The sequence below is a fragment of the Planococcus citri genome, chromosome 2 (genome assembly GCF_950023065.1).
Source record: "Planococcus citri chromosome 2, ihPlaCitr1.1, whole genome shotgun sequence".
Lineage (NCBI taxonomy): Eukaryota > Metazoa > Arthropoda > Insecta > Hemiptera > Pseudococcidae > Planococcus > Planococcus citri.
The window spans coordinates 10,960,878-10,987,059 of record NC_088678.1 but is presented as its reverse complement, the minus strand read 5'-3'; the positions used below and the strand labels follow the sequence as shown (position 1 = coordinate 10,987,059).

Genomic DNA, 26,182 nt, shown 5'->3' with positions numbered 1-26,182 from the left:
TAAAAACTAAAATATTAGAAAGACACTTTGTTGTGATATTTCATCATCATTGTCATTTAAATGTTAGCTATAGCTACTAAATGACGTATTAATCAACTACGAATTACGATGAATAAAATTTAAATTTAAAAAAAAATTCAAAGTCATGTTTAGTTCTACATATTTTGGACCTTAATTTAATGCAAAAGTAACATCGAATATACCAGAATAAATAATTTCAAATTTCTCATCATCAAATTACAATTTACATAAAACTGAAGTTGAAAAAAAAAATGCAAGAAAAAATAGGAAACCGTACAAAAATAATAAAAATATACTCGCTGATCGTGCTGATAGCTTTTCTCAATGATAATTTGATTTAAAACATATAAGCATCGAACACAACCAGTTCGTATTTACAATAATGAAAAGAAATAAATACGCTGCAAATTTAGAAATTAAAAAAAAAAAAAAATTATGCTATACAAGCGTGGAACACGATACAAAATAACACACATTATCTACTTTCGGTTTCAATAATACAAGTACTATCATTACTGTGCATATTCATATTCGTTCTAGAATCATCTCCAATCCATATGGATACAACCGATTTGAACGTTTTATTGCCAGGACGACAAGCTGATAATATTTCAACGGTCTTCTTATAACTCAAAATCATCACGGAAACAGCATAAAATTGAAACGCTGTCACATCGTAAACGCAATCAATAAAAAAGATGGTCTCTCAAAAATATGTACACGAGAAATAGAAATAAATAGGTAATGCTTACCAAAAAATATAAAAAGAGCTATTCCATTAGCTAAATCGATAGGAGCAGGTAACCAGTTATGGAACTCGGATGTCGAATCAGTACGTGTGAATTCTGCCCTGTATATCATTAAAAATACCAACGTGATGATGAACAAGACTTTGATAACGATGTATGGAAAAAACAATGCTGGTTTTTTCTGCAAAAATTGATCAAAATTTAATTAAAGAATTAGTTAAAAGGTAGTAGGCTAATAATGCATAGAAATAGTAGTCGATTAGGTAATATTTACATGTCGATTTCCATATAGAGCAATCAAAGTAACGAATACGTTCGTCAACAGACATTCGACGATGTGAAAATGGAAACTGCAGTCTATAAAATACACAGAAATTAGATTACTTGATTCAAATTACAAGTCGTAAGTAGGTGAATTTTGCTCAGTTACCTTTACTTTTATTTAAACAAAATTCGGCTTGAGCTTGAGATAAATGCACTAGTGAAACACAACTACATACGATCTACAGAGGAAAAAATAAACATCAAATTGAGTGAATATCACTGTACCAAAAATAGAGAAATATCTGTACACAAAGTTGAAGTATTTCAATGCTAAAAAAGCTACGAGTAACATAACATATTGTAAGGTTCAGTAGGTAGGTACTCACCAAATCTAGCCATAAAACAATGGAAGTCACAGTTCGCACATTTAAATCAAAATTTACAGGTTTAAAATGCATTTTGAAATTTACCATAATTAAAGAGTACGCGAATTACACAAGCTACCATCAAATATCAAGACACAAATGATGGAAAAACATAACATACGTATGAGAGCTGATGCGTATTATTGAACTGATAAGGATACCGAAGCAAGAAAATTTTGGCTTTTTAGTGACTTGAATCAACAAACCTGGTAATGTGGGAGGAAGTGTGCTAATCAGTGCAACTGCGCGATAATTATTGCAGGTGGGTCTAGATACATATTCAACATCTTTCACGATTCATATTTTTACGTACTGAATTTTTAACGTTGAACGACGAAATCTTACCTATCATATTTCTGTGTGGTTTGCCTATACTTCTGCAGAAAATATTCAATTTGATAATTACTCCTGATATTACATATTACACAAATTAATGAGTAGGTAGGTTAGGTACCTAATAAAAAATCTTATCCAATACATCAATTTTTACCATGCACTTTTTGATCTCAAATTATTCGGCTGCTCATCAGATCATGTGAAATTTCATCTCATCTCCTTTCATCTGTCGATGCTGCAATCCAAACGACATCGGTGTAAAATAACCTGTGTTGTAAAACCAAATAATAACTGATTTCATTTCTTGGAAGGAAATAAAATATTGAAAAACGATTTCATCATATTTTTTTTTGGACGTTTATTCGGAGAAATTGATAAATTACATTTTGTTTGATTTTCAGAGAATTTAAATCAAGTACAATTTTTCAGTTTCCCTCAGTTTGAACAGACCTAAGTCTTCACTTATCTCTACTGTAAAATTGACAATCTTTGGTGAAAATATTTTAAAAATTCTGGAAATCTTCGAATTCGACTCTTTCTAAAAATATGGTTTCCAAAAATTACTACCAGACCTGATTTTAAGTGCTGAATTTTATTTTTTGGTTTTTAAGGATTTGGAAAAAAAAATTGGTTCCTTTTTTTTTACGAAAACATTGTTATGATAAAATTGAAATAAAAAGCTAAAATTTAATTCATTCCCTATTTTCAATCTCTTGAAAATTGATTTGATGGTTCATTCGAGTCATTCTGGAGCCTCCAGTGAATTTGTTGAAATTCTAATTTTAGAAAAATTGCGATAAAAAAGTCCAAATGAAATTCAGTTCCTGTAACTTAAGATTAATCCTGTTTAGGATTTTTTCGATCCTCGATCGATTTGGTTTAAATTCAAAATTTTTTCCAGCAGCACAAATGAGGATTTTTGTAAAATAAAATAACGAAATTCGTCAATTAATGAAGTTTGTTAGAATAGATTTCGAGAATAGACTCCAAAGAGTGTTGGATCTAATAATTAGTACATACCCATGCGATGAATTTTGCGCTGGTCCTCCTCATATAAATTTATTTCCAGTACTAGAGAATTCAAAAATGGACTGAAAGATCCAGAATGGTTTGACAAAACCACCATCAATTCTGATTTGAGAGATTTAAAATAGAATGGAAACCACATTCATTCTTTTACCATAATTTTTTGAATCAAATTTCAATTTTTACATTAAAAAATAAACCAAATTTGGGTTTTTGAAAAATTTTTTGAAAATTTAAAAACTTTTGAACGAGGTGAAGCTGAATTGAAAGCGCGTGTAAAAATACACGACCAGCCAAAATTTCAATACCCAAAAAGATCAATTTTTCGTGAATTGTTGGAAATCAAATTTATACTTACTAAGAATGGAGAGGGGGAATCAAAATGTCGCCAAATAATACAGATTCTTAATACCTATTATAGTTGAATTTCAAGTACTTTGTAAATAAATGTTTTATGCACTAAAAACGTTAAACAGCTTTTTTTAAATGATTTTTTATAAGAAATACGAATACGATTAAGTATTATTTGTAAGTAGATAAACAAAAAAATGTTACTTTGAAAATACTTAAAATGAGGGACTAGGGACTACTTAATTCAAATTACAAAAAAACTACAAATTAATGAGCAAAACGAATAAAAATTCAAAAATAAAAACAAAATGGTACCAATACTTTGATAAAAATAATACTTATACAGCAATAAAACTTACTAATTATTATTAAACACTCAAAACTAAGGGTAAGAGTCCCTAATGTCGACCACATTTTTTCTTTTGGCTGCCAATCTGACACTTTTTGAGATATAGAAATCCCTGAAATGGCTTAAATCACACCTTCATCTTTCCCCCAGAATACATCAAAACTTCGCAGACAGCAAGATATTCTAAACGTTTTTATGAATGGTTTTCGTCAGTAATAAATCAAAATTGAATTCGAAATTTTTTGGTTCCTAATATCGCTCACTCTTTAAAATGCTCTATAATGAACGTCAAAATACACCAAAATCAGCATTATCTACGACTTAATATAGGTACAATATTTGACTATTAATATTACAGATCAGATTAATTAATTTTTGAATTAGTCAAACTCAAGTTTGGTAGATTTCTCCAAATTTTGTTTCTATAGGGTGCTCTAATTTCGACCACCATGACTGTTTATGTGATTTTTAGTGGTTAAAATTAGAGTAGTACATCATGAAAATAAAGTTGATAAGGAAATTTGCCAAACCCACTTTTAGTTAATCCATAAATTCACTAACCTGTTTCATTCGTTGAAATTTCCAATTTTATCAACTTATTTTACATTTTCCTAGACTTGAAAAACATATCTGAGGCAGAAAATTGAAAACACAGCCAAAATTCATGTTGACCCGTAGAATTTCGTTTTTTGGGAATACATGTCCTACTTCAGATAAGGGACCTTAACTATAAAAATCCAGTTGGCAACTATTCGTGTTGAAATTTTTAAAGTTTTATTTTTTTTCAATTGCGACTTTTTTGCCAACAGACGAGTGAGAATAGCCAATTTGTCAACTTTTTCCATTTTCTGGACATTTTAGGGGGACTTGGGAACCACCCTGCATGATGAAACATTCAAAACTGTAGATGGTCTCTAATACGTATGTATACATATTCATCTTAGATCATATCCTTTTTAGAATTCTTCCGTGAATTAAAATAAAATTATCTCTTCATCTTCAGTTGCTAGCGGGACAAAATATAAGTTCATGCTGCCCTTACATAATATGTTCCACAGTAGTCGAAGTTTGCAATGCTGAGGATGAAGCAGCAGCAACAGGAACAGCAATAGGACCGTGCGCCGATCGTGGACCGTGAATTTCATATCCTACAGATACGAGGGCTTTGATTATTCTATCAGATAACTTAAATAACATTTCATTATTTCAATGAATGATTGGTGCGCAGTCACCAAAGATTCACCAAAAGGATAATGTATTATGCCTAATACTGTCTTTTAATCTGCATACACCAAAATTTGTACAAATAACATAGACCTACCTTCTATAACCAAAGTATTCGGCTTTGTTTTTGTAGGTACCTTTTCTTTTTCTTCTGGGACTCGGGACTATTTAGTAGGTACGTGTTACTTTCGAGAATTGCCTTTAGAGTTAGGATTTTCTTGTTCTTCTGTACCCTGCTGAAAACACATCAATGTAGTTATTAATGAAACTTGTAAATACTTCTGGCAGATATGTACCATGATAAAATGCTGGTACAGTCTGAGACTTACTTTTAACTTTTTTCCCGATGAGGAAGGTTGTTTCATATCCTTATTGTCAGGTTTCATATCTTTTGAGTTCTTAAACGCCTCCTACAGACATATAGGTAGGTAATATTACAATTAATTTTAAGTTAAAAGTATTCAATAGGTACCTAATTCATGTTCAGAAAGATTACGATAATTACCTTATGCAATTCCAAACTTTTGAAGTATAATTTATCGTTTTTGTGAAATCTAGCGTAGTGTTTTCGCACCGTACCCCAAGGTGGGAATTTATTAAACAATTCCAAACAAAGATAACACTTCGAAGCTTCATCTTTATGCTCCAAAGCAATATGGGTACGTAATCTAGCAATTGTTATAAAATTTTCCTCGCAGTAGCCGCAACTTTTTCTACAGGACATAACACAAAAGGAGTACATAAATACAGGTAAATTAAAATCGAACGCAAAATAATGTTAACATCTTAATTATATAAATACATACGTGCGGTTTTCGGCCTTTTTGCGATTACTTGACATCTGAAACATTGTAAAGTTGGTTTTAAACACATTGTATTACCGAGCAACTTTCTTTCCTCCCAACTTCAAAAACGTAGAATTTTGAAACCAAACGTTCTACAAAAATTTCTTAAAACCCGAAATCGTAAAGAATTCAATTCTCGTTCAGATTAGATAGGTAGGTCCTGTCATCAGACTTTTGCTAGGACGTACAGTTCGTTCAATACATACGGAAAACTAAAAAGTTAAAAATTTTCTCAGGTTTATTTCAGTAGAGCATTCGGACTTTTTTTTGGTTCAAACACATCAAAATTTTCCTGAAGAATGAAGCTTTCACCCACAATAATGAGTTTTGAGTAAAAAATTTTGAATTCACCTAAAATGTCCATAGGAGACATGAATCTTGCCACGTGAATGTTTTCAACATTTTTTGGCTCCCCATGGGGAAGATATTAACAGAAGATAATTTGAAACCGCCATATCTCGGAACCAAAATTGCTCCATTGAGCATCCTCTTTTTAATTTTCCTTTCAAAAAATGTTTTTTTGACAAAAACAAAGTCTCAGGAAGAATATTAGAATTTTTCACTTTTAGGATATGACTACTCATTAATATTCAAGATTACAAATTTTTTTTGGTCGAAAATATACCATATCTACACGAGTATGTACTGTAATGTAATGTCTGTAATTGGATTTTTTTCAAATTTTTCCTCCGGGTGAATCATCTTTAAAAGCTCAAAAAATACTCAAAAATGAGTTTTTTGTGTCAGGGCACCACAAAAAAAACCATACTGACAGCGATATAATTTTTCAATTTTGCATGCATTTTTCACTGTTTTGCAGTAAAAAACTACTGCTTTTAAGAAGCCAAAATGTCGTGACTGCTAAGCAGTGAAATTTCACTGTTTCAAATTTAGAGAGAGAGAGTGTGTTGTTCAGCTTGAAAAGTTGTTCATAATGAATTTTTTTTTCAGAATTTTTGAGAGTCTGAACGATATGAAAACCACGTTTTGAATCTTTTCGAGCTAATTTTTTTTACAAAAAAAAATGGCAACACTGATTTTTATGATATCACCAGAAAGCCTTTCAAAACCCTCCTCAACTATCGGAAAAAGTTCCCTTTTGGTAGGCATCACCATTATCGATGAGTAATCCACTGCTGGAATGGATGATATCTCAAGTTCACTGAAAACTTTGACAGTCCCTAGCAGCCTTTGAAAAAGGGCTAGAGAGCTGCGATTTGCACCATAGGTCATCCCTTCAAGAGGTCTTTCTACAGGGAAAATTTCAAAAAAATTGCAGACCGCCTTTACCCTTTCTTGGTCGAATTGAAGTGCAATGACCCAACAAATAATTCTTTGGTGGGACTTACCACCAGACTTTTGACAAAGTCAAGGTTTGGGTTATCTGGTTACTACCGCAGAGGGGCATAGTTTCATGTGTTAGGCAAATATAGGTCTGCTGGAGGTTTGGCAACATTCGCTAATGTCTCATCAAAGAATTAGTTGTTCAATAATTTTCTGGTGCATCTGTGGTGGCGGCCACCAAAGTCCCACCAAAGAATTATTATTTGTTTAATAATTTTTTGGTGAGGATTCACCACCAGACTTTTTTTGAACAAAATAATTCTTTAGTGAGACATTGGTGAATGGCCGCCAAACCTCCACCAGACCTATATTTGCCTAAAACATGAAACAATGCCTCTCCGCGGCTGTAACCAGATAACTAAAACTTTGACTTTGTTTTCTCCACAACTCTGCAGGTTCCAAGGTCGTAATACCTTCACAGATGCAGAGAGCTGCTAACAGGAAACGCTGTCAAACAGGTACGACGAGTAAACAATTCTGTATTCGGATAACAACCAAGCCCCAACCAAATCCTTATTCAATCAATATTTCTTTGATGGGACTTAGGTGGCCACCAACAGACTTCCACCAGAAAATTTGTGAACAATTGCACATTATTGTTTTGGAGAATCTTTGGTGACTGTGCACCAACTAAGTATTCACCAAAATAATGATGTACATTAAGAGTATGCATAGTGCATTGCATCATCGTTTTGGTGAATCTTTGGTAACTGAGCACCAACCATTCACCAAAATAATAACCGCATTATAAAACTTGAATGGATGGAATAATTTATAAAACCGAGTAAAACACACATTTTATGTAAAAAAGTGATTGATCAAATCAATTACAACTCTGTAAAATGCACTATTTACCTATTTTGTTCTTGGCGATTTTAATTTTAATTTTAGAATTTTTGTGGTGATTAAAAAACTAATGTTATTGTAAGTAGTACATTTTGAAATTGATTTTTCGCCATTTTAAGCGGTTATGATTATGATGAATCAATTCGGCAATTTACTGTGCTGAAATAACTAAAATAAGATGTGTCATATTACCTAACCGCAAAATACACAATTTGAAGTAAGGTATCTTATTTCGTATTTTTAGTTTGATACATATCTTGTAAAATACTTATTTGACTGATTCGTAATCTACATGCTCTAATTAACAAGAAAACATGCTTAGGTATTTACCTTTGACTTTGACATTCTGTGATTCTGAAGATATTTTATCCGACACTTCCGACAGTATAATTGAAAATTAAAAACAACTCAAATTCAAAAACAAGGAGCAAAGCAAAGCAAACCACGTTTTTTTCACAATTTCACTGCACATTTATTTTGATAAGAAACGCATAGAAAATCATACATGAGAACATGAGGTCAATCTGCGCAAACTCTTTGACTTCCAGGCCAGTTTACTGAGTTACACGCGCTGATGACGTCAGATTTTGTGTTCAGTGCTGCCAAACATGTAGATTTTAAGAGTGCGGCATATTTCCACCCTGTCATAGGTAGGTATTCATTCCTCTGGCTGTACCTTGCCTAACTTCATATTCGTGTTCAGTAGGATTCTTCGCAAATATTTCATATTAATGATGCTAAATTTTCTTTGGTGGTCTGCTGTGAGCCTGTGACACAAAAAACACATTTTTGACTTTTGAGTTTTTGAAGATGACCCACCTGGAGGAAAAATTTGAAAATAATTCCAATATTATGGTAGGTACCTACTCTTGCAGATATATTTTTTAAAGAAAAACATTTCATGTGCTGGATTTAGGTTTGGTCGAGAGCCGGGATACGGCAGTTTCAAATTTTCTTTTATCGTCAATATCTCTCCCCTGGAGAGCCAAAATTTTTTCAAAAAATAAACATTGCAAGATTCATGTCTCCTCTACATACTTACTTATGGTGAATTCAAAGTGTTTCATTCAAAACAAAACTCCGTTGAATTGTGCTCCCCGCCTCCCTCAAATAAAGCGTTTTTCACCACTGTGGGCAAGGGGGGGGTGTAAAGTGGGATGAATTTTTTGGCTTCAACATTTTTTTATTTTTTATTTTCAAGGTCTTAACAATGTTTCATCAAAATTTCTAAAATTCAAGAACAGGGGCTTTTCACCTGACCTTATTGTCGGAATACCCACTAATTTGACTGAACTGCGTAAAATCAACTTAATAAATTTCACGTTTTGTGTGAGAAATGACGAAAAATTCCAAAAAAAATTAATTTAAAAATCAATGGGTCATTCCACATCAATTGAACTAAGAAGTGGTAGGGGGGTTTGACGATTTTTTTGAAAATTTTCCTGTGGAAAAACATTCCGAATGGATGACCAATGGCGCAAATCGCAGCCCTCTAACCCATTTATAAAGACAGCCAGGGGGTGTCAAAGTTTTCAGTGAACCTAAAATATCATCCATTTCAGCAGTGGATTACTCGATAACCGCGATATCTACTAAAATGGAACATTTTCCCACAGTCAAGGGTTTTGAAAGGCTTTTTGGTGATATCATAAAAATCAGTGTCGCCACTTTTTTTCGTACAAAAAATTAGCTCAAAAAGTTTCGAAACGTAGTTTTCATATCGTCCAGACTCTCAAAAATTCTGAAAAAAAATATATTATGGACAACCTTTCATGTTGAACAACATATTAAAAATTTGGGATGGTGACATGTTGCAAAGTTGATTTTAAAAAATTTAAAGTTTGCGAAAAAAATGCGATTTTTTGATTTAAAACATGTAAAAAAGTTTTGATTGGTGTAGTTGACTCATTTGACCCCTATTTTTACGTATCTGTTGAAAAAGTTATAAAAAACCCTTTCATTCGATGAAATTAACTTCTCACAAAAAAATCAAAATTCGAAAAAATTCAATTTTCAAGTTTAAATATCAGTTGTCTTATTTTGACCTCTTTCTGACGTATCTCATGAAAAAGTTGATAAAAATTACACTCACAACAAAAAAATAAAAATTAGTTTATTTTTTTAATCTGTTCGAATTTTGATTTTTTTTTGTGAGGAGTTCATTTCATCGAGTGAAAGGGTTTTTTTCAACTTTTTCAACATATACGTAAAAATAGAGGTCAAATGGGTCAACTTTACCTATCAGAACTTTTTTTTCATGTTTTAAATCAAAAAATCGAATTTTGTCGCAAACTTTAAATTTTTTAAAATCAACTTTGCAACATGTTACCATCCCAATTTCTTAATATGTTGTTCAGCATAAAAAGTTGTCCATAATGTATTTTTTTCAGAATTTTTGATAGTAGGAACGATATGAAAACTATGTTTGTTATCTTAGAAGTTAGAATTGATAATGATCAGCAAATGTGTGGTAATTGTAATTGATTAGGTTGATGGTTTCTCTCATAAATATCACCTTAGGGGGAGATTTATTCGACTCCTAGCTAGCTTAGATGGAAGTTGTCTTGAGTAATCAATACAAATTCTAAGTCATCAAGTACACAAATGATCAACATTTAAATACCATTTATGTTCAAAGGATCTATTCTGTCAAGACATTCACTACATTTACGTTATTTATAACATATTGTAATATGTTATTTATTTATTAAATGTGTTCAACCTAGACAAATAGAATAGTGCTGAAGGCACTTTTCCTGGCATATCATGGCAATTATACATAGAATTGACACCTTACTAACCGAGCAATTTACTAAAGTTATATATGCGAAATAGGTTCATTTATGCGTAAGTGAGGAATCTATGCTCCATCCCTTACAGCGAATGACGTCATCTATTAATTATGATAAAGCTATAATTAATACAGTGGAGACACCACCATGTAAGTACCCACTTACCAAACACTGCTCACTGTCACACCACCTCTTTTCCTTAGCCTACCCCAATAATAGTGGCTGTCGGTGGCTGCTTTAGGAAGAGACACACGTATCACACGCTTCATTCAAGATACTTACCTAGGAATATCTTGATATGACCGCAAAAGGTATAATTGTTGGATCATCACCTCAGAGTATTAATTAATGACTCCCAACGATTACAATTAAATCAAAATATTATCTTAAACACATGAGTAGTGGGTTATCCTGAATATAATACTACTTAGGCCTAGGCCTGTTTTCGTATACAAATTACTTCTTGACCACATACTTCGACGAGGATCTTGCCACGGCCGATCGCTAAAACCAAGTGATGATACCTTTCAATCGACAGAAGCTCGTGCCTCCTTGACTATTGAAAGGTATCATTCACTCCCTATTTTATAATATTTTCCCACGTTAATGGAACCCTCTTTACTAAATAGCAATAAATCACATCGCGTAAAGGGTTACCCTAAGATTTATCACCTAGCAGGTGGAGGCAGATTGCACCATAACACGTTTTGAAACTTTTCGAGCTAATTTTTCGTACAAAAAAAAAGTGGCAACACTGATTTTTATGATATCAGATATCACCAAAACGCCTTTCAAATCCTCCAACTATTGGAAAAAGTTCCATTTTTGTAGGTATCTCGGTTATCGATTAATCCACTGCTGAAATGGATGATATTTTAAGTTCACTGAAAACTTTGACACCCCCTGGCTGCCTTTATAAATGGTCTAGAGAACTGCGATTTGCGCCATTAGTCATCTCTTTGGAAGGCCTTTCCACAGGAAAAATTTCAAAAAAATTGGCGAACTTCCCCTACCACTTCTTGGTCTAATTGTCGTGGAAAGGCCCTAATATAAAAAACATGAAAACAATACTTAATAGATTATATATTTACAAATAATCAATAATTTTCAAAAAAAATTGAAATTTTTACGAATGCAATCCAAAATATTTAGTTATTTAAGTCAAAGAAGTACCATTGTACCAGTCCTCTCTCCCTCCCACCCCTCCCCCTCCCTTCCTCCCTCCCTTTCTTCCTCTCTCCCTCTTATAAAAAATTATTGAAATACATTACAATCAGACTATTTCCAAATTTAATTCAATTCAAGTAGGTACCTATTTAAAATTCTTCCGTCGAATAACTCAGTGTCTGATTAAAAAAATATATAGGTGCATAGCATAACCTGATTAATACACAAATAGGTGTCATAATGCTCACACAATTTCACCCCCAAATAAAAAGATCGACCAGGTTGCTTGGTAACTGTGCAATATTAATAGAAGAAGAAGAAAGACCACCAGCAGCAGCAGCAATAGAAAATGTAATTTAATAAATGCACGTACCTACCCTGTACAATACAGTACGTTTTTTTTCTCGCCATATAAAAGGCGTCTTGAAACTGTCGTAACGATTTTATTCGAATTTTTTTCTCTGCTTTTTATTTCCAATCTATGAAGTCGTTCGATTATGGCAATTTTAATATTTCAGTCGGATTTTCAAGTCGCCAGTAGTAAACAACCTTGGCTCAAGTTCAACCTTCACTATATACCTACGTATTGAACTCACCCCTTTATTTCCCATATTTTCCCCACCAACGTCACCTACCTACTCTCACCTATTGACCATTATAATGCCGCCGCTTCCATGTGTACATAGAGAAAAGGATACCTGCCATATTTCACAAACGTGGCACGCGTCCGGGTGACGTTTATCAGCTTTTTATTATGACTCGTCGTCGTGTACTACGAAACTCGGTTATTATTTACTTTCTTCGATGTCTAAGGTGAAATGGTGATTTTACAAAAATGCTGCTGCGGATTAACCCTTAGAACCGGATCGTTGATAATATGCTATATTGTTCTGGTACGTTTCTGTGGCATTTTTTTTTGTTTTCGAGGACTTTTATTAATTTATTTTTAATTTTAAATTTTACATTTTGATTTAGGTGGAAAATACACTGTCTTTTTTGAACGTAGTCACATATTCCGGCGAGGTATCTCCTGCCAAGTCGTTAAGTAAGAATTTTTCCTCATCCGGAATTTTTTTTCCTTCTGGTTTTATGGGCCAACGCAACGTCGTCGTCGTCGTATTACCATATAAGACGCCGCATATACCTACATACAAAAGTCGATAAAAAATTTTCAAGGTTTACACATAATAAAAACTTACTAACTTACATTCGCGTTACGGAAGTGTGTCAGTTTCAAAAAGGTTCGCAAAGTCGCAATTTTTATGAAAAATATTCATTTTATGACGCACACGGATTTCTATTTTTATTCGCACAATGGATACTATTTTCGTTGTCATCGTTAGCATTTCGAAGACGTAGAAGCGTATTGTCGAAAAGTATCTATATTATTGAAATTTTATTATTAGATATAGTACGACGTTGCGTGGTGGAAAATAATGGCTGGTTTTTCATCGCTATCTCAGTATATTAGGTATTGGTTATTGGATACTTGAACCTAAATACGATTTACTTTTATTTCAGTATCGAACAGAAATGAAACCAGTGGTGCGAGATTCTTCAATATTTGGACGTCGGTGTTCAATATTATCATCGACTGTACTGGGCTGTATGGAATTTATAAAGTAGGTGGTAGTTTTTTTTTCTTGTGATCGGAGACTGAGTAGATGAGAATTTTTTTTTCAATTTTTCTATCTTGAAGGTAATGAATTTTTTCTTTGGAGGGCGATTTTGGTTACATATATTTGAGGGGGGACGGGGAGATCTCCAGAGCCTACTGACTCCAGCCAAAACTGAATTAGTCAAATCCTATGATTTGAGGTCGCTTAGTAAGACTATCAATTTATTTTTTTGGATTCAATCGCTCAGGTGTTTTTTTGCCTTCCAGCAGAAGTGAGATTTTATTTTGAAATTCAGTTGATCGACTAGGTATGAAGGTAAAAAAAGGCCTTCACTAAGTATAATTTAAAAATTTTTTGAATGTTAGTCTTTTTCTGTGAGTCTTGCAATTGGGCTTCAAAAAAGTTGAGAATTGCGATGAAAAATGGAAATTTCTGTATAAACTAAATCCCATTCTACTCCCTCCCCCTCCACCTCCACTTTCTCGACGTGTAGAATTCACCCAAAAAAATGGACCAAACCGACAGAACCACATTAATTACATAGATCGAAATGAGTGCAAATCTGTTCCTATCCTTGTACTTTTCAAGGCCCCACCCCCAGGATCTGTTACCAAGAGTATTTTTATTTTTGAAGCTCAGTTTTTCAAAATAAAGTTGTAGTCGGGGAGCCCACATAGGGATCTATTGCACCCCCCCCCGGTCGATCCTCCGGGACAACTTTTTTCTCAAAGAGGGAGTCCTAAGGAACATTTTTAGCCCTTGTCATAAAAAAAAAGTGGCCCTACTTACAAAATGGTGGCCATTTTGATTGACAGGTCGGCCAAAATCGCAGATTTTGCGTTCCAACATAGGACTTGAACGAAACTTTTCAAACAGTACAAAAGTAGATCGAAAGATCAGGCAGAAATTTATCACCTATCAAAAGTTCAAATGCTGAAGTGCCTTTTTTGAAAATCAAGTTTACCTAGGCCGAAAATGAGGGGAAAATCAAAATTTCAACAAATTGACCAAGAAAGCTGAAAATTTGGATATACCTACCCTATTTTTGACCTGCCAAATCGATTGGAAACTGTTTCAAGCCGTTTTGAGCATTTCTGTAGCCTCCATTAGATTTATGAGACTCGAAATTTCCCAAAATTTCATCAAAATATAGAGATAGAAAGCCAAAATTCATCCTGCAAACTAATTTCAATACGCTACGAAGTCGACTGCAGGTGGATTTCAAGTCGTTTTGGAGCCTCCAGCGACTTTTTGAAAATTACTGGAGCCTCCAGTACATTTTTTGCAACTTGAAATTCCCACAACGTTTCATCAAATGGAGTTAGCGAGCTGAAATTCATTTCACAGACTAATTTCAATACGTTATAAAATCGACTGCATGGTGGTTTTAAATGGTTTTAAAGCTTCCAGCTACCAGTTGGAAATTTCAATTTTCCAAAAAAACTCTATACAATCTTTCAAAAAATTGCTGGAGGCTCCAAAATGACTTGAAATCTACCAGCAGTCGACTTCGTAGAGTATTAGAATTAGTTTGCAGAATGAATTTCGGCTTTCCATCTCCATTTGATGAAACTTTGTGGGAATTTCGAATTTCAAAAATTTGCTGGAGGCTCCAGAACTGCTCAAAACGGGTTGAAACCATTTCCAATGGATTTGGCATATCGAAAATAGGGTATATCCCAAATTTCAGCTTTCTTGGTCAATTTCGTGAAATTTTGATTTTTTCCCTCATTTTTGACCTAAATTTGATTTTTAAAAATTCACCAAAAATCGAAAAAGGCACTTCAGCACTTGAAATTTTGATAGGTGTGAACTAGAAATGATTAATCTACGCTGAAAAATTGACTGAATTTATTTTAAAATATTTTTTTCTTTGCATTAAAAAAAAATAGGTCTGTCCAAGGCTACCTACTCATGATTATGAACCTGTCAAAGGCAATTAATTTTTAGCAGGACAATCTCAAGGAACTTGAAAAAAAAATACAATTAGGCTATGTCTTACAACTTATGATAATGCCTAATGAAAAACTGGAGGAAAAATTAAAAAATTTCCATTTTGAAGTAAAAAAGTTTGAGGGAGTCAAAATCTACTTCACAACCTCACCAACCAAATCCACCCCCACCCCCACCCCCGCTTTACGGTTGTAATAATCTTGTAATTATAAACACAAAAAATTTGGGGGAGGGGTAGAAGCATGAATTCGAAAAAATGATCGTGAAAAATTGGTGAAAATTTGCTAAAATTATCTATATTATCCAATCTGATAAGAGAAGCTTTCAAGGATGCCCACTCCAATTTGAACGAAACCGTACTTTTTGAAAAGAGCATAGTCTGAAACCACCCAATAACCAAAATTTCAACTACCCATATGACTATTGATTTTTCAATTTTTGGGGAATTTTTAAAAACTAATTCAAAATTAATAATTTTTTTGAAGATTCATGCTTTTTTTAAAAAAATATAATGCTTATTCAGTAAAAATGATGGAAATTATCCCTGAAAATTATATCAACTCTTCCGAATAGAATTTCACCATTTCTGGCCATTTTAGAGCCTCCAGCTCGATTTTCGATTTCTCCAAAATTTTTAAATGTCTGAAAAAGCGTAAAATTAATTAGGACAGCTAAAAATCAAGTTTGTGGCTCATTCTTACTCTGTTGAACAAGTTCATTTATGTTTGAATCGATTTCTTGGCAGACGATCTCGAGGGTTTTTATATTTGACGAGCTTCTCCACTTACGAGAAAAAACGTACATACTCGAGGTATCTGCCTGAGAATTGCCTAAAATGTGGATAAACCCTTCAAACAGACCTAGAATAAGCCACAATTCGATTTTTAGCTTTCCACAAACAAATTAATAGGTAAGTATCACGTCTTTTGGAGGGATTTTTAAATTTTGGAAAAATCGAAAATCACGCTGGAGACTTTGAAATTGCCAGAAATGGTGAAATCGGTTCGGATGAGTTGATATTAGTATCATGACTTATTTTCACCATTTTTATTACTGAAAAAGCATCATTTAAAAAAAAATAAAGATCGCTGAAAATAAATTTTGAATTTTCAAAAATCGAAAAATCAATTTGGGATGCTGAAATTTTGGTTGTGGGAGTTTCAGATCGTAATATTTTCAAAAATCAAGGTCCTGTTGAAAATCTAAGATGAATACCTCGAAATATGTACATACAATGCTTTTGTGAAAAATCCATCATTTCAACGCCCCAATGAGAAACTTCTTACTGGGGGGGGGGGGGGTATTTCATTTTCAACTGTCAGAAAATTTTTTGAACTGAACAGAGGTGAATCGAAAAATTATGCAAAAACCAACCAAAATTTTAGGATCTCAAGTGCATTTTTTTATTTTTTTCAGTGAATTTTTAAAAATCAAATAACTATGGGCCAAACATGAGAAAAAAATCAGAATTTCATCAAAATTGACCTGTATTTATAGAGCTGAAGACTCTTCAAATCGATTGAAAACGGTTTTAAACCGATTTAAACCGATTTGGAGCCTTCAACAGATTTTTAAAAGTTGAAATTTCCGTAAAATTTTACCTAATGAAATTTGAAAAGCTGAAATTTTCTTTATATTCCAAGTTTGACAAATTGAATCGATTGGAGGTGCTTTTATGAGCCATACTGGAACTGTTATCTGTATTTTGGAAGCTCCAGATTTTCAACTGCTGGTTTATGATTCTCCCATACTTTTTTCAAAAAATTACGAAATTGCTGCTGAAGTGTACACGATGATTTTGAACTAGCAGAGACCGATTTTGAAAAAAAGTACGTAATCGATCTGGCGAGTCTCAAAAAAGCACCAATCACGTTCATTATAGTGTCAAGTTGACTTGAACCTTTTTAATGATGTGTTTTTTTTTTAATGTGGAATTTCTGAGATCTGGCTGGAGGCTCAAAAACGACTCAAAACGGATCGAATGATCAAAGCTTTTCCGCAGCCAGTTTATATACCTATGAAGCTTGAAAATAGGATGCATACAAAATTATAGCTTGTTTCCAGATCAATTTAGTAAAATTTTGATATTTTTTGCTGTAGACTATGATTTTCAAAAAGTCATCAAAAAGTCAGAAAAATCGAAAAATACACGTCTTTAGCTCCTGAAATTTTAGCTGATGATGTACGTATTTTTGCATGCTCGTTCAATGCAGCTCTGTCTGTCTAGATCAAAAATTTTTCTGCTGGTTGGGATAATATCTGTCTCGTTAGTCTCAGGATGTGAAGTGACATTCGAAAGGTCCTCTCAATGAAGTTGAGTGATAAGTTCTCAAAAATTGTCAACAAAAATTGATGGGCTGTCAATTATTAAGAGACAGCGATGGGGTAAAGATAGAATTTTTTCTGAAGGTCTGCATTTCTCGCTGAAACATAAAGGGTCTCAGATCAATAGCCTAATGAATTATGTATCAAGGTACGAGATTCCATTCAAAATTCCTTACAAAATCCACTCGAGCTAAAAACTTTTCAAAATTTCAGTGGGTAGTCTACGGTATTTTTAGTCTTTGCATTTGACTAACGTTAATTTCGAAGGAGCTACCTACTTATAAACCCTTGAAAATACTCATTGGACTTTCACAAGTAATACGGAAGAAACACCCACATTAACAAGAAAGTAAAAAGGGTCAATAATTAGGGTAAATTTCCAGCACCAACATCAACAGCATTAATGGTGCTTTGCCTACGCCTCGTACCTGTTCTATTCAATACTTATACCTACACTGCGTAGGTAATATAACCATCGCTAGATATTTTGAATGTCACTCCAGCATGTGCTTAATTTTATTAACCATCTCATCTCACTTACCTAATACCAACTCATATCACACGAATTAGGTATGCTCCCAAATGAATACCACGCTGTTATATTAATTATCCGGACAATTCATTAAAAATACAAAACGAAGAGCTCGCTACAAAGTAACTGGATAGGACGAGAAGAGGGATCCGGGTTTTGGTGTGTAATTTTCAAGCATCACGCGATCCATTCGTTTACTTTTTATCGATCATGGTCTTGCAAGCTTCGCCGACGTCAAAACAATACACTGTCATAGTGATAAGACTATACCTGGCTACTGTACGAGTAACCTATACTCGTATCGATTGATCACATTAGACCGATACCTACCAAATTAGCATAAAAATTCTAAAAATAGCATAAAAACATGCGAAAAATAGAACTCGCATAAATGATTAGGTATTAATTGTAGGAAGGTAAAATCCACCAGTTGATCCTTTTTTTTTTTTTTTTGCTAATCTTGCTTGATTTCATTTCAGGGCAGAGCTCCTTTACTCATACCATTCCTAGCATATCGAACGGTTACTCTGGTATTTATGTTATTTACATTACTGAATGCGAAAAATATCGCCGATGCTTTATCCGAAGAGATTGAAAAACAAGTCGAAAATGGAAATGAACCGCCAGATTTATTTCCAGCTGTTCTTTTACTCATAATTCTAATGATGGGTAAACGATTTTATACGACCATAATAATTTACGTAAATTTAGATTTTTATCGATTGATCGTAAAAACAATTTATAAGCTAATGCCAGACTTCTCTCTGTCTTTGATTTCAGCATTGGAGTTGTATTGTGTGTTGATCGTGTATAGTTATTATCAAATATTGTGCCAAAGTACAAGAATGATCGCCGTCAATGTGCCAATCGTTTCGTATTCGACGCAGCCCCACGATCAGCTGAGTATGTATGCTCAGCCACCGGTCAATCCGTATTTGTTTCAAGCACCCAAATACCCTTATCAGTATGAAAATGGAATCAATGGAGTCAATAAGTACGCTTATAATCCCAACATGTATCCGAATCCTGATCAGTTACCTCCTCCGTATGGCACCTGACATGACGTCTATTGATTTGAAAAATTTTAATTTTAATTTTGATGCATATGATATGTGTAATTTTTGATTTTGTGTTTATATTTTTTTCTAAATTTATATTCATCTTATGTTATACTAACCTACATGTACGTACTCTCATTAAGTCTGTGTTCTTTCAAGAGCCTGTGTTTCAATTTGTTAATTATTAAACACTTATTGATATTTTGCAATTTGAGGCAGTTTTCGTACTTGGAATATTTTAAAGTTGTCCCTTCAGAGTACAGTAGACTTCCGCTTATCCGGACTAACTGGGGAATTTGGTTGTCCGGATAATCAAAAATCCGGATAATACGGATTATTATTTTTTTGGTGGAATTTTTGGTAGAAAATGACTGTTTTTTGGATAATGATGATGTATTTTTGTTATTTTTGATAAAAAGTGCTAAGGATAAATCTTATTTCTTCACAGAATAGAGAAAAACAAACCAAAAACAAAGATTACAAAAATTTTTGACCATGTACTCGTGAGTAATTCGTGAATGCTTGTCCGGATAATACGGATTTTGTCCGGATAACCGAGAAGTCCGGATAATAAGGAGAATTTATTTTCGTCCGGATAATACGGCTGTCCGGATAAGCGGAAGCCGGATAAGCGGAAGTCTACTGTACTTGGTAAAAAAATTGCCCAGATACTTGCACTTATTCGTGCATCCACCCCTTCAAATATGAATGCTGCAATTCGTGAGTTATCGAAGTGTTATGGTTTGCCAATTTTCAAATCGAACTTGAATTCAAATAAAAAATTAGGTGATTTTGAATTTGTAACATTTCATTGTATTTGCTTGGGTATTCATTTTTCAGCGTCAAATCTAAAGATAGCACCATTAACGAATGTTGACAAAGAGCTAATAATTTCACAAACCTCTTTAAACAGTGTGGATAGTAAGATAGTTAGCTGTGCGTTTTATTTGTTTTATAATCGTTAAAATTGATACCAATTTGAAAAAAAAAATTCTCAAGTAAGTACCTAACTACTTTTCAACTTATAAGTTATAATTGGCTAGGTAGGGTATACTTGAAAAATTATTTCTTAAGTATAAAAGTATGGAAGAATTATGCTCTGACAATTTGTGAAAATGATATATAAACATGATTCAAAATAATATTATGTTAAAAGTGTTTTTTTAAACACTATTTTGCTGATTTTTTTTACAGAAATTTATTTAGAATAGGTCAAAAAATCTCAAAATACTGCAGAAGTTGTTTTTAATTGCCAGCAGCATTCAATATGAATAAAAATTTAGTACAAATTAAATACAAACGAGACATTTTCATTCCTTTTTAGTGGCGTATCTATGGGCGAAACCAAGAAGGTTTTCATTTATTTGTGCTGGAGGGGGGTAAGCAAAACTGATTTTTAGACATAAAAAAATCAGAATTTGTGGTAATTTTCCGAAAACCCTTCAAAATTTATGGTTATTATTTCATTGAAATGAAGATAAAATATTTCTTGAGCGAAGCCAGAGCGAATTTTTTTTGAAAAAATCGGTTCGAAAAACCAAAAAAAATTGTAATTTTTGTATGATTTATTTTATATGTTCACCAGCTCTTGGCGGTGGGGGGGGGGGGGTTGAACCCGAAAAACCCTTATGTAGATACGAATAGGTCATTGATGCTTTCTCTAAAAATATTTCAAACAGTTTCTAACTTGTTGTATACAATCATTATGAAATTTTATGTCATTTTGAAACGGTTCTTGCGATATTCTGATTTTCAACTTACAATCTTTTCTACTAGGTATTTTCAGTTCATTTTTGCATTCTTTATGAGAGTCTTGAAAAATTTGTGTCGTAGACCTCTACTTAAATGCTGTCGATTTGAACCAAATCTTTATGAGCATCTAATCAATGCACTTTTATTGTTTTTCGTTTTCTAAAATAAATAAATTGGAAAATTGTTCTCGCTTTGAGACAATTGAACTGTTCAAGAAATTTATAAAAATTGCATCATTGATGAAAACTGTTGCCTAAATATGACAAAATTGTTATAAAAAATGCTTTAAAAATTCAAAAGTAATTAATTTTATTAGAGAGGACAAAAATTGGAAAAAAATGGAGTTTAAAGGTTATGGTAGAATTGAAGACATCAGTGAATTTGCCCAAGTAAATTTTTTCAATTTTTTTTGCAGCCTGCCAATTGTGATGGTGAGGTAGAATTTTAGTGCCCATCCCCATCATCACAATCCTTGATACTATTTTGCAAATTTTTCCAATTTTTATTATACTTCGATTTTCAAGTTTTAAAGAATGCCTGAGTATTGTTTGGTGTAATCTCTCTTAGAGGATTTGGCCCAAAACAATCTTAAATTCTCCAGTCTATACTTAATTCGAAATCCACATTATTTCCAAAAAAAAAATCCTAAAACTCTGCGACAAATACGTACCTAATACTCCAGGGAGAAGAAAAGAAGGATTTTTACAACTTCTGCTCCATCTGGAGCATTTTTAGGTCCAATAGTACAAAATTTGGGAATTGGTATGCAAATGAAAATTTTCTGCAGAGGTGTCCTATCAATTTTTTGCAGCTTTTTTGGTCTCTAAAATCGATTTTGAAATTTTGAAAATGGTCCGCACGTCTTCAAATAAGCTGTGGAAGTTTTTTGTAGGTAGCCTGAGTGTTTTTGAATTATAAGGTACTAACATACCTGTACCGATTTTTAAACCAATTTCCAGCACTTTTTGCGCGTTGAAAATAAAACCTGCCCATTATGATAAAAAAAAGTGTGTTTTGTCAGCATTTTCCACCCCTGACACATTTTTTTGCAATGGTCATAAATATTAATTTGGATTCAACGAGTCAAACTATCCCTCATTTTTACTCTTCGCTGATTTTTGGATAAATTCATGTTTTGAAAATGTTTTCCTTCCAAATTTTTTGCATCAATTGTGACAAAATATTGGAAGATGTCATTTCTGAACCTGAGGAAATATTTTCGAACGCAATTCTGCCAATTTTTTGGTCGTCATAATAGCTCGTAAATTATTGTCAATTTCAAAAATCCAGAAAATTAGCCAAAAACATCATTTGTTTAAATTGAAATAGAAACCTGGAATTCCGTTTATACTAACGTACATGAAATGAGTCGTTCTGAAGAGTATCCATTACTTTTCGCCAGTCATTTTCCCTGACTTTTCCAGGGTTTCCAGATCATTTTTTTTCAATTTTCTTGGAAAGTTAATAATTTTTTTTTTTAAATTAGCACCACTGATCAAAAAGTTAGCATCACTGGATTCCAAAATATTTCTCCAGTTTTAGGAATAAGGTAATAGGTACCTTTCAATTTTTCGCTAACTTAATTAATGCGAAACATTCGCGAAGAAAAAAATTTTCAAAACACAAATTTATCCAAAAATATAAGCGATTTTCAAATTTTTAACCGCTCAGTAGCACTCTAAAAATGGATCTCGGATTTTCACGGAAGTGTACCACAGATGGACGCAGAATCTCAAATACTTTCAGTAGCTCTATCAACCTTCCTGGAAACTGTTTCAGACCGTTTAGTGAAATTCCCACAAAATTTTATCAAATAGAGTTGGAAAGACAAAATTCACTCTGCAAACTAATTTCAATACGCTACGAAGTTGACTGCTTGTGGATTTCAAGTCGTTTTGGAGTCTCCAGCAACTTTTTGAAAATTGCTGGAGCCTCCAGTAGATTTCTGAAACTTGAAATTTCATCAAATGGAAATAAAAAGCGGAAATTTACTCTGCACTCCAATTTTAGCACTCTCTGAAAACGACTTTAGGTGGGTTCAAGTCATTTTGGAGCCTCCAGCGACTTTTTGAAAAATTCCTGGAGTCCCCAGCAGATTTTTGAAGCTTGAAATTGTAACAAAATTGCATCAAAGGGAGTTGGAAAGCTGAAATTTACTCTGCACAGTACGTGATTGAGATAAAACTGAAGTTTCAAAAAAAGGCCCATAGAGGCTCCAAAATCCAAAAATAGGGTGTCAACTAAATCTCATCCTTCTACCTCAAATGGAGGCGAAAAGGTGAACTTTTTAAATTTTCAAATGAGTATGAAATTATGATGAACAAAAAATATATGTTTTGAACTGGAATAGGGGACCCTGTCCTCTGATACTCCTAATCTATCCAACGAAATTGGACAAAAATTTGATGGAAGGTCACTCAGACTATATATCTACTACATACCACCAAACTCTTAGATCATTTGGTTTCTAACTCTTGCCTTGATCGCAAGAATTGTAAATTAGTTCAAATGTGCCTTCTTAGGAATGGGTATAGGTTTCACAATTGAAACGCATAGTAAGTAAATTTCGGTTTTCTAACTTCATTTGAAGAAATTTTGTTGAAATTTAAAATTTCAAAAATCTCCTGGAGACTCCAGGGATTTTCAAAAAGTCGCGCTGGAGACTCCAAAACGACTTGAAATCCACCTCCAGTCGATTTCGTAGGGTATTGAAATTAGTTTGCAGAATGAATTTTGTCTTTCCAACTCCATTATTGATGAAATTTTATGGGAGTTTCAAGTTTCAAAATCTGCTGGAGGCTCCAGTGATTTTTAAAAATTCGCTGGGAGCTTCAAAAGACATTAGTTGTTGAGTAAATTTCGGCTTTTTAACTCCATTTGATGAAATTTTGGTAAATTTCAAGTTTCAAAAATCTGCTGGAGGCTCCAGTGATTTTCAAAAAGTCACTGGAGGCTCCAAAATGAGTTGGACATTCACTTGCAGTTGACTTCGTAGCGTATTGAAATTAGTTTGCAGAATAAATTTCGGCTTTCCAACTCCATTTCATGAAATTTTGTGGGAATTTCAAGTTTAAAAAATCTGCTGGAGGCTCCAGGAATTTTCAAAAAATCGCTGGAGGCTCCAAAACGACTTGAAATCCCCCTGCAGTTGACTTCGTAGCGTATTGAAATTAGTTTGCAGAGTAAATTTCGGTTATACTCTAAATGGTCTGAAACAGTTTCTAATCGATTTGGTAGGTCGAAAATAGGCAAGATTTTGATTTTCCTCTCATCTTTGGCCTTAATTAGATTTTCAAAAATTCACCAAAAATCGAAAAAGACACTTTAGCACTTGAAATTTTGTCAGATGATAAATTTTTGCCTTCTCTTTCGATTTACCTACCTTTGTAAGGTTTGAAAAATTCGAGCAAGCCTTATATGTTGGAACGCAAAATCTGTTATTTCGTACGACCTGCCAATCAAAATGGCCGCCATTTTGTGAGTAGGGCAATGTTTTTTTTTTTTTTTTTTTTGAGGACAAGGGCTAGAAATGTTCTTTAGAACTCATCCTTTAAGAAAAAAGTTGTCCCGGTGAATCGGCAGGGGGTGCAATTGATCCTTATGTGGGCCCCCGACTATTTTGTTTTTTTTTTTTCAAAAAGTTTCGTCTGTGGCCTTTTTGTGGGCTCCGTAGTGTCTACAGTCCCCTCGAGATGACCGTTTTGAATGTTTTGATGTGGGAGGAGGGAGACAGTTATTCAAATCTGGAAAATTAAAAAAAAATGGTTTCATCTTTTGAAACAAACAAAATCGATTCGTTCTCGGAATGCAGACTTGAATTTTGTTTACCTATATGTACTTTGAAATTAAATTCCAGTGTGGGCCTACGCAATGAAGATTGGCAGTGAATGTTAATTCGTGAAATTGCCTATTCTATATTTGAAACTGAGACGGCTATAGAGGTAATAAAATTATTGGAATTTCAAGGCAGGTACCTAAATTTAAAATTTATTCGCCCAGAGCATGTTCAAATTGAAAAATAGACCATTTTTTTTGTTGTAAAGAACCTTTTAAAGCTCGCCTTGAAAAAGTTGTAGCAGAAATCATGGTCATTTTTTTTATGTGAAATTAAGAATTCCTTGTCCCATTCAATTCTCTGATTAGACACGATATTTTCCTCTCTATAGGGGCTCGTGTTGTTCATTTCTGCATTTTTTCTTCAGCAGATAAAAGTTTGAAATGAGCAATTATTTGGAGAGAGGTCAATCTTGAAAATAACGGTGGCGTTTCGCACCAGCTATTGTGTCTACTTCACTCCAACAAGAATTTAAAAAGCAGGTACCAGAGTGCATAAAATTATTTGCATATATTTATATGTCACTGTACTTGCTTTTCCAGTATCCATGTTTCTCGTCTAAAAAAAATAGAAATACCTAATAATAATACGGTAAAAAAAAAAAAAAAAAAAAAAAAAACACGAACCAAGCATTAAAAACAGACATTGACTCCTCGCAGAATGATATATTTACCACCAAACCGTACTGTAGGTAACTATAACGAGTTAAGTGGTACACCTTGAATTACATTTTCTTCTCATCTGTCTCATAGACACAAGTACCTCCATATATCTTAGGTCAGGAACATCACTATACTTACGCTCTCGTATAGTTAATTGGTAAAAACTTTCAAAATACCTACAGGTAAAAAAAAAATAGGTACCCAAATGGTTTTCAATACCGTTGTTAATTACTCATTAAGAAGAGCTTCGAACAGTTAAGCAGACGTCAATTCATCACCAGCAATCTGCACTATTCGCAATCTCCCGACTCCCGTCGTGATTTACCTATACGAGCACAACTTTTGAAACAATTTCGTAACAAGCTCGATATATTTTTATTGACACACAATAGGGTGGCTGAGAAACGTCGAGTTCGCGTGAGAGATGTCGAGAGAGATGACGATAATTATACATTCATAAAGCTCTCGTAGACGCGAAGATAATTACACCAGGCAGAAAATCTTTAAAAAATTCCTAATTATTATGCACATAGATACAGAAGAATTTGTTGAAAAAGCTCTCCTTAAAGATTGAACGCTGTGTTTAAAAGATTCGACCTCTAAAAAAAAAGAGTACTCTTTGGGATAGATGGAGAAAGAGAGGCGCCGGCGTACAAACCCCCTACTTCGAATACGCCGCCATACTCGGAGCATGTCTGGATGTATTT

General features: G+C 33.5%; 3 protein-coding genes across 3 annotated transcripts; 1 reads left to right on the top strand and 2 right to left on the bottom strand.

Moving 5' to 3' along the window:
- Positions 1 to 12: 12 nt before the first annotated feature.
- On the bottom strand, positions 13 to 1,759 carry LOC135834599 (uncharacterized). Its single transcript, XM_065348520.1, has 5 exons — positions 1,421 to 1,759; positions 1,201 to 1,273; positions 1,045 to 1,127; positions 774 to 951; positions 13 to 687 (listed from the first exon to the last, which is right to left on the bottom strand). The coding sequence occupies exons 1-5, from the start codon at positions 1,505 to 1,507 to the stop codon at positions 497 to 499; spliced, it is 612 nt and encodes a 203-aa protein (XP_065204592.1). The 5' UTR covers positions 1,508 to 1,759; the 3' UTR covers positions 13 to 496.
- Positions 1,760 to 2,239: 480 nt separating this feature from the next.
- Positions 2,240 to 8,345, bottom strand: LOC135834597 (PR domain zinc finger protein 10-like). Its single transcript, XM_065348516.1, has 6 exons — positions 8,111 to 8,345; positions 5,552 to 5,586; positions 5,251 to 5,458; positions 5,075 to 5,155; positions 4,843 to 4,981; positions 2,240 to 4,669 (listed from the first exon to the last, which is right to left on the bottom strand). Exons 1-5 carry the CDS (start codon positions 8,123 to 8,125, stop codon positions 4,928 to 4,930), a joined length of 393 nt encoding a protein of 130 aa, XP_065204588.1. The 5' UTR covers positions 8,126 to 8,345; the 3' UTR covers positions 2,240 to 4,669; positions 4,843 to 4,927.
- Positions 8,346 to 12,391: 4,046 nt separating this feature from the next.
- LOC135834596 (uncharacterized) lies at positions 12,392 to 20,023 on the top strand. Its single transcript, XM_065348515.1, has 5 exons — positions 12,392 to 12,632; positions 12,715 to 12,784; positions 13,261 to 13,361; positions 18,648 to 18,837; positions 18,949 to 20,023. Exons 1-5 carry the CDS (start codon positions 12,558 to 12,560, stop codon positions 19,224 to 19,226), a joined length of 714 nt encoding a protein of 237 aa, XP_065204587.1. The 5' UTR covers positions 12,392 to 12,557; the 3' UTR covers positions 19,227 to 20,023.
- Positions 20,024 to 26,182: the final 6,159 nt, after the last annotated feature.

Coding starts and splice junctions, on each gene's coding strand:
- LOC135834596 (XM_065348515.1), top strand. CDS start 12,558: ATGGTGATTTTACAAAAATGCTGCTGCGGATTAACCCTTAGAACCGGA. Junction 12,785..13,260: donor ATCTCCTGCCAAGTCGTTAA/GTAAGAATTTTT, acceptor CTTTTATTTCAG/TATCGAACAGAAATGAAACC. Junction 13,362..18,647: donor GGCTGTATGGAATTTATAAA/GTAGGTGGTAGT, acceptor ATTTCATTTCAG/GGCAGAGCTCCTTTACTCAT.
- LOC135834597 (XM_065348516.1), bottom strand. Junction 5,156..5,250: donor AAAGTTTGGAATTGCATAAG/GTAATTATCGTA, acceptor ATATGTCTGTAG/GAGGCGTTTAAGAACTCAAA. Junction 4,982..5,074: donor CATCGGGAAAAAAGTTAAAA/GTAAGTCTCAGA, acceptor ATGTGTTTTCAG/CAGGGTACAGAAGAACAAGA.
- LOC135834599 (XM_065348520.1), bottom strand. CDS start 1,507: ATGGTAAATTTCAAAATGCATTTTAAACCTGTAAATTTTGATTTAAAT. Junction 1,128..1,200: donor TTGTTTAAATAAAAGTAAAG/GTAACTGAGCAA, acceptor TGTATTTTATAG/ACTGCAGTTTCCATTTTCAC. Junction 688..773: donor AGCTCTTTTTATATTTTTTG/GTAAGCATTACC, acceptor ACGATGTGACAG/CGTTTCAATTTTATGCTGTT.